At 38.2% G+C, this 8467-nt stretch overlaps 1 protein-coding gene across 1 annotated transcript; it reads left to right on the plus strand.

Moving 5' to 3' along the window:
- The first annotated feature begins 1983 nt into the window (after positions 1-1983).
- LOC141591090 (uncharacterized) lies at positions 1984-5659 on the plus strand. The gene is made up of 3 exons (XM_074411530.1): positions 1984-2282; positions 4342-5265; positions 5367-5659. The coding sequence occupies exons 2-3, from the start codon at positions 4356-4358 to the stop codon at positions 5399-5401; spliced, it is 945 nt and encodes a 314-aa protein (XP_074267631.1). The 5' UTR covers positions 1984-2282; positions 4342-4355; the 3' UTR covers positions 5402-5659.
- Positions 5660-8467: the final 2808 nt, after the last annotated feature.

Consider the following 8467-nt stretch of genomic DNA (forward strand, 5'->3'; position numbering starts at 1 on the left):
ATTTAAACACGCCTTTCTAGGCCGTCGTAATGACGATTTTCAAACTCGATTTTTATAACCATTTCAACACGCCTTTCTAGGCCGTCGTAATGACGATTTTCAAACCCGGTTTTTATAACCATTTTAACATGCCTTTCTAGGCCGTCATAATGACAATTTTTAAACCCGGTTTTTATAACCATTTTAACACGCCTTTCTAGGCCGTCGTAATGACGATTTTCAAACTCGGTTTTTTACAACCATTTCAATCACCTTTTTACGCCGTTATAATCGCCACGTCTAGACACGAATTTTAACCCGTTTCGCGCCGACAATGGCTCTTTCAAAACCCGAGGAAAGCACACACCCTTTTCTCGAGACACTTTCGAGATCCCGAGGACCATGCACCGTCCCCGAGACCTCTTCGAATATTTCAAACTCGATTTTCAAAACATACAAGTTTGAATTTCAAAAACCGTCTTGGGAGGCAATACACCGTTTTCTGAGCCGAGTCAAACTCAAAACCGTCTTTTGCAAATAAACTTAAGACAACCCTTTCAACTGACCGACTTGCGGAGATCTCTATCTTCGGAAGCCGTCCACAAAACGACAAATGAATCTTTTTGAAAATTTCTATTTTCGAAAATTTCAGTCCACCATTCCAATTCCGCCTCGTGTCCATCGGGTCAAAGCAAACGCACTTATGGGTCTTTACTTATGAGTTGTCTCACCACGAGACCCGTCCAATGGCATCGCGCTGTTATGTTGGACTCGTGTTAAAAGTTCGGTCAACACCGTCACGTCATAAATCGAGTCAGCACCGAGGAACCATACACGGTCACTCTCGTCTTGTTGAGTCTGACCTTTGTCTTGTCCTTCGTGTTGTCTGCGTTCAGTCTTTAAACCGTGTCGGATTGAGTTGTAATGTGAGCCATTTTTCTGCCTCAGAGCCATGGCCCCGTCTTCAACTTCGTCTGTCAACAACAATAACAATGATAACAACAGAGATGTCACGACTGATCAGCTAGCCAGCCTGCTCACCGCTCTTAAGGTCACCCTAGATCGCGTCGAGACCCGTATCGACGCCCTGGAAAATAAGAAAGCCGGAGGACATAATACTCCACCCCTGAATGAAACTGAGAAGAGGCTAAAGCTCTTGGAAGAACATCTCCTAGCTCAAGGTAACAATATCCATCTTGAGAACTGTTGGAGTTAGTGTCCTCCACAATAGTGCGTTAACATAATAAATCTCATTAATAGAATATCATCAGATATTTAATTATTTGATCCTCGTCAGTTGATTAACGTAAATCGATAACGGTTGGCTGACTAGAGTTTGACGTTATTGTCGTGAGACGGCGGTGATCAACTGACCCCTTTCGGTCACACCTAAAGGAACGAACCCCAATTGATAACTAATTAATTGTATGAGATACAATTCATTTAGTCCCTTGATTTATAGACTAAGAGGTTAGTGGATTATTATTAGAGAGATTTCGAGTTGCGAACTCGAGGAGCGGCAGTTATTATTTAATTATGCGATAATTAAATAATAAGTTTTGGGAAACGGGTTTTAGTTAATTAACTGTTAATTTACTAAAATTGTACTAATTGATTAATGTGATTAATATTAGTACGTAAATAATATGTGTAGTGGTACACGTATATTTACGGAGTGAATTGGACGAATTTATTATGGAAGCATTTAAACATGATACGATGTTTAAAATGAAAATTACACGGATTTGTGCGACAAATATAAAAACCAACATGGACCCGTATATGGTCATGTGGACCGTAAAAATAAGTGTAATGGATGATTACTCACATAATCATTTTTACCTTATTTTGTATACTACCATAATATATGTCTTATACTACATTTTGCATGTGATGTAAGATAAAAATATAAAACAAAAATTGTCCACTAGAGCACCAACCCACCCGCCACTTCCTTTCCCAATTCTACACTCCATATATTTGGTCATTTGTTCACTCCACCTTACTTACACAAAATCATTCATTTTGCATGTGAACAAAAACCTCTTCCATCTCTCTACAACATTTCTCTAGTATACAATTATTACTAAGAATAGTTAGTAATATTACTAGTATTATTATCAAGGGCACATATTAATAAGTTACTAGTTCATACTTATTAATATTGTTGGGTAGTTCTTGGGTGCTACTTGGAGGAGACTTTCTATTTGAAGGTTTTTCAAGGAGGATCATCCACATTATTTTAGCTCAAGAACAAATTAGTAAGGAGAACTAATTTGTGCCCATTTTACCTCATATTCAATGTAAGGAAATTGTTTTTCCTTATACTTTGTTTTTTATGCTTTCATATTAGCATGCATGTTACATAGATCACATAAACAACAATTTATGAGATAAATTTATTTTATTAGAGAGTCTAATATGGATCTATGATCTTTCAAGTGGTATCAGAGCTTAGGCTTGTAATTTGCATGTTGATTTTAAGCATTTTTATGAATTATGAGATAATTAGTAAAAACTCAAAAATTGTGTTAGAAGAGGTTTTGGCACGAAATTTTTGGGACATGCATACCTACTGATCTCAAAAGGTTTGTGGATTTTTTTGGTGATTTGTCAAGTAATTTTGCTAATTTTAATGATTTTTGGTAGAAAACCGAGTCAAAATGTCGCATTTTAGTGAAAAATTGACTAAAATTAGTTAAATGTTGATTCGGTGCATGGCGTTTTTATGGTAGTTCATGCATGTTTTCTACTAATTTTATGCAAAAGGTTGAAGGTTGGTTCGAATTTTTGCATGTTTATTGATTTTTTGAGTAAAAAGTCGATAAAAGTCCAATTAATTAATCATAATTTCGAATTTTCGGATTCTGCCCATGATAAATTTATGTACATTTAAGAATATTATTTAAATGTCAAAAGTAATTTTGCATGTGTATTTTCACTTTGTTTTGATGTTTATTGGTTTTAGTGGTTAAAAACCGATAAATATCGATCTTTTTCTTCACAAAATTTATCCGAAATTTTTGGGCAATTTTTATGACGTTTTGGTGTTTTTGGGAGTGTTCCAGAATACTAAAAATTTTTGTTTCAATTGTTTGGGTAATTTTTCAATTATTTTGGATTTTTACTTATATATTATGATTTTACCGATTTAATTAGCAAATTATCACCAAACCAAACTAATAATTTGTCATAAAATTAGTGAGGACTAATTTTGAGGTTCAAAACAGTTTGGACTATTAGTTTGGACTTATATGAGATTTAAGAGTTAATTATTGATTTTTACATGTTAAAAATCGATTAAATCCACAAAACCGAGATGGATACCAATGAATGATAGGTAGGGCGATTTTGGCATCATAATTTACAGCATTTTAAGCATATTTATTTAAGTTGAATGAATGATTGTCATTTATTTAAAGTATTTATCTTTTTGTACCTAGTATGGCCTAGTTAATTTTAATCGTTATTACCCGAAATGAATGGGAATATCGATTTGTTTGTAATTAAATACGATCTCGTATCGTCGGTTTGTAATTAATTAATAGTTTTATTTATTTTATTAATTAATGTATAATAGGAATAGCTATGTAATTCATTTGTAATAGTTATTTTACCGGCGTTTCCAAAAGACGGATTACAACGAGATTTTAGTCTATTTTTGGAAGGTGTTCCAAATCCCACAATGAAGAGGCAAGGGACCAAGGAGTTGGTTTCCAAAATGTAATAGACTAGTTTTTATTAACTAGGAGGCCATACTAGGATTTATTCATCTGCTTGCATATTTGCTTGTTTTATTTTCGCGCATGCCAAAATCGCCACTAACATGCATTTTATTTTATTTTCGCGGTTGTCAATTCACGTCATTTACATTCACCGAATTAATTCACTTATAAGGAATTTATGACTAAATTGACAAGATCTCTCACATAACTAAAATTGAGATTAGCCTTACCAATTAGTAACACCTATGAATCTCTTGTTCATTAGAGCCACGCTCGCCCAAGCGGGGTGTTCTCTTTTTACCTTGGGTAAGTAGGGTGGTAAGCGGTTATCACACGCCAAAATTGGTTGGACTCAACGGGATATAAGACGGTCTTGTGTTCCGGGGCTAGTAGATGAATTTGAGGAAATTTGTCGACCAAGAGTTCTAGAGGTAGAATTAGTCAACGTGACTTACCGAATTTACGCAATTATGGGATGTTTCGCCCAAGCGATGCTCATTTTTGTTTAATATTTGGGTCTTGGAATCATTTATATAATTTAGTGGGAGGTCATTATATAAATGCTAAAACTTGCTAAACATGTTTTTACAAGTAATTTTTTAAAACAATGAATGTTAATTTTTCCTTTTTGTTGTAGCATTTTAATTCGTAATGGCAACTTCATCAACTCCATCGACTACTTCACTAGGCAAAGATTCATGGCTAAGGTCCGTAATGGACAAATGTATTTTAAAAGATGACGGTAGTAACTTTCTTGAATGGGAATCCAACATCAAAAGTGCCGCGTTGTCCGACAATGTGCTCACTTACTTGACCGATGCTCCTCCTATCGAGCCCGGTGCAAGAGCTTCATCGGCGGTGCGAACCGCCTATGATGACTATGTGAGGATGTTGAATGATATCAAGAATGTGTTGATATGGTCAATATCGCCAAAGCTCAAGCTTTCATGCATTTCTTTAAATGCTTACGAGATATTCACTCGTATGATCACTATGTTTTCACAAACACCAAAAGTCCGTCAATACGATGTGGCGGCACGCTTCTTTGAAGCTAAGCTTGAGAGGGGCCAAAAGGTTGGTCCCCATGTCCTTAAAATGGTCGAATATGTTGACATCCTAGAGCGTCTAGGGTGTAAGATTCCTAAGACTCTTGTGGTGGATCGTATCCTTCACTCACTCCCCACCAAGTTTGCCCACTTTAGGGTAAACTACAATATGAATGACATGGATAAGAGTTACCATGAAATTCATACACTCCTCACCCAAGCGGAGAGGGATATGGAGGCTAGTGGGAGTGAAAAGGGAGATGTTTTAACCATGAAGTTAAAGAACATGTCTCTTGGAGTCAAGAAAGGAAAGGGAAAAGAAAATTCCCAATTCAAGAAATCGTCAAAGAAAATTGACAAGGGAAAGGGGAAGGCCGTTGTGAATGGCAATCCCAAGGCAAAAAGTGTCAAGCTCTCCGAGGCCGAATGTTTCCATTGTAATGGGAAGGGGCATTATAGGAGGAGTTGTCCCAAATACTTGGAGGATCTCAAGGAAGGGCGTGTGACGCCTATTGGTATGATTTCCTCTCTCTATGTGATAGACGTTAATTATGCTTGTACTTCCACTTGGGTACTTGATACTGGATGTGGCTCTCACCTTTGTAACCATTTGCAGGGTATAAGGGACGTGCAAGCACTAGCAAAAGGTGATGTGGATCTCCGCATGGGCAATGGAGCTAGAGTAGCCGCCGTTGCCGTAGGGACCTATGTGCTCACTTTAGCTAGTGGTTTAGAGTTGTATTTAAATAAGTGTTATTTTGTACCAACTTTAACTAAGAACATCATCTCCATTTCCGCGTTAGACGCGGAAGGCTTTTGTTTTATGATTAAGGACAAGTGTTGTACTTTTTCTTTAAATGATGTGGTTTATGGCAAGGCCATTTCAATTGGAGGCATTTATGTTTTAAATGATGTTAATGACGTTTATCATATGGAAACTAAAAAGCTCAAAAAGGGTGATCCAAACGAATCCTACCTTTGGCATTGTCGTTTAGGCCACATAAACGAAAGACGCATTAAGAGACTTGCTTCATCAAAAGTGCTCAAACCATTTGGTTTCGAATCTTATGGTACATGCGAGTCTTGCCTTTTAGGCAAGATGACTCGTGCACCTTTTGCGGGAAAAAGGGACACGAGCTAGTGAGGTTTTGGCTCTCATACACACGGATGTGTGTGGACCATTAACCATCACCGCTAGAGGAGGTTTTCTCTACTTCATTACTTTTACTGATGATTTAAGTAGATATGGGTATGTCTACTTAATAAAGAACAAAAGTGAAGCCTTTGACAAGTTCAAAGAGTTTCAAAAGGAAGTAGAGAACCAATTGGATAAAAAGATAAAGACTCTACGGTCCGACCGTGGTGGTGAGTATCTAAATATTGAATTTGATTCACACCTAAAAGATTGTGGTATAGTATCACGATGGACTCCTCCTGGCACACCGCAATTAAATGGTGTGGCTGAAAGGAGAAACCGAACTTTACTTGATATGGTTCGGTCAATGATGAGTCTAACTGAGCTTCCTAGTTCATTTTGGGGTTTTGCCCTCTTGTCTGCAGTATTTTCACTAAATCGAAGCCCGACTAAAGCGGCCGATAAGACTCCATATGAGATATGGACAGGGAGAGTCCCTCATTTGTCATTCATGCGTATTTGGGGTTGCGAAGCGTACGTTAAGATCAAGTCCGACAATAAGCTTGCACCCAGGTCTGACAAATGTCTTTTTGTAGGATATCCAAGGGAAACACGTGGCTATTACTTCTACAATAAACACGAGAACAAAGTGTTTGTGGCTCGTGATGCTGTCTTCCTAGAAAAGGAATTTATTTCTAGGAGACAGAGTGGGAGAAAATTTGAACTTGAAGAAGTTCGAGAGCCACAAACCGAGAATGAGGTAGAGGAGAACGTGGAGGAAAGCATTCCCTCTTCCTCTGAAACGGTAATTGTTCCTAGAAAGTCAAGTAGGATTTCTAATCCACCTGATCGCTACCTTGGTAACATCGAAGAGGATGGTGTTTTGTTACTTCTTGAGAGTAATGAACCAACTACCTACAAATCGGCCATGTCTAGTCCCGACTCCTCGCTTTGGCTAGAAGCCATGCGGTCCGAAATGGATTCCATGTACGAGAACCAAGTATGGGACTTGGTGGATTTACCTGAGGGAGTGCGACCTCTTCAGTGTAAATGGATATACAAAATTAAACTCGGCGTGGATAAACATGTGGATGTTTACAAAGCTAGATTAGTGGCAAAAGGTTTCACCCAAGTTCATGGTTTACACTATGACGAAACCTTTGCTCCAGTCGCTATGCTAAGGTCCATTAGGATAATCTTAGCGGTTGCCGCATTTCATGATTATGAGATATGGCAAATGGATGTCAAAACCGCCTTCTTGAATGGGATTCTAGAAGAAGAGGTGTACATGATACAACCCGAAGGTTTTGTAGATACATCTAACCCTAAGAAGGTGTGTAAGCTCAAGAAGTCCATTTATGGTCTCAAGCAAGCATCTAGGAGTTGGAATCATCGCTTTGATCATGTCATTAAACAATACGGTTTCACTAGAAGTGTGGAAGAACCGTGTTTATACATGAAGTTTAGTGGGAGTAAGGTTGCATTCCTTGTCCTATATGTGGATGACATATTGATCATTGGGAATGATATTCCATCGCTCACTTCCGTTAAGGAGTGGCTAGGGAAACACTTCTAAATGAAGGACTTGGGAGAAGCACAACGAATCTTAGGTATCCGGATCTATAGAGATAGGTCCAAGAGGATACTAGCATTGAGTCAAGAAGCTTATATTGACAAAGTTCTTGATCGGTTCAATATGAAAGACTCCAAGAGAGGATTTCTACCTATGGGCCAAGGGATTACTTTGAGCAAGTCACAGTCTCCCTCTACCCCTAAGGAAATTGAACACATGAAGACCGTCCCTTATGCTTCCGCTGTTGGGTCTATCATGTATGCTATGATTTGCACTCGTCCCGACGTTGCGTATGCCTTGAGCATGACAAGTCGATATCAAGCCAAGCCTGGTGAGAGTCACTGGATAGCCGTAAAGAACATCCTTAAGTACTTGAGAAGAACTAAGGATTCGTTCTTAGTGTTTGGAGGAGAAACTGAGTTGTGTGTAAGAGGTTACACGGACGCAAGTTTCCAAACCGATCGGGATGACATGAAATCCCAATCCGGCTACGTGTTTATGCTAAATGGAGGAGCTGTTTGCTGGAAGAGCTTCAAGCAAAGTGTTACTGCGGATTCTACAACAGAGGCTGAGTACCTTGCAGCGTCTGAGGCTGCCAAGGAAGCTGTTTGGATTAGGCAATTCATGGAGGGGCTAGGAGTAGTCCATTCCGCCAAAGATCCTATCACTCTATATTGTGATAACAGTGGAGCTATTTTTCAAGCCAAAGAGCCTAAGTCTAGTAACAAATCTAGACACATTGAAAGGAAATACCATGTAATTAGAGATTATGTGGAAAGGAAGGAAATTGACATTTGTAAGGTTGGGACAGATGACAACATTGCTGATCCTTTAACCAAGCCTTTATCAAAGGCTAAGCATGATGGTCATGTCGTCTCTATGGGATTGAGACGAGTACCAGATTTTCTTTAGATTATGGATATGTAATAATTGGATAGTGTATCTTTTATTATATATATGATAATCACATTCATTGTTTTCGTATTAATTCTTTTATGAATTTTTATTT

Source organism: Silene latifolia, chromosome 7 (assembly GCF_048544455.1).
Source record: "Silene latifolia isolate original U9 population chromosome 7, ASM4854445v1, whole genome shotgun sequence".
Classification (NCBI taxonomy): Eukaryota; Viridiplantae; Streptophyta; class Magnoliopsida; order Caryophyllales; family Caryophyllaceae; genus Silene; species Silene latifolia.

Bases quoted from the DNA above. Each gene is read 5' to 3' on its own strand.
- LOC141591090 (XM_074411530.1), top strand. From the start codon at position 4,356: ATGGCAACTTCATCAACTCCATCGACTACTTCACTAGGCAAAGATTCA. The intron at 5,266-5,366 runs GTATGATTTCCT...AACCATTTGCAG, and splicing joins AGGGCGTGTGACGCCTATTG to GGTATAAGGGACGTGCAAGC.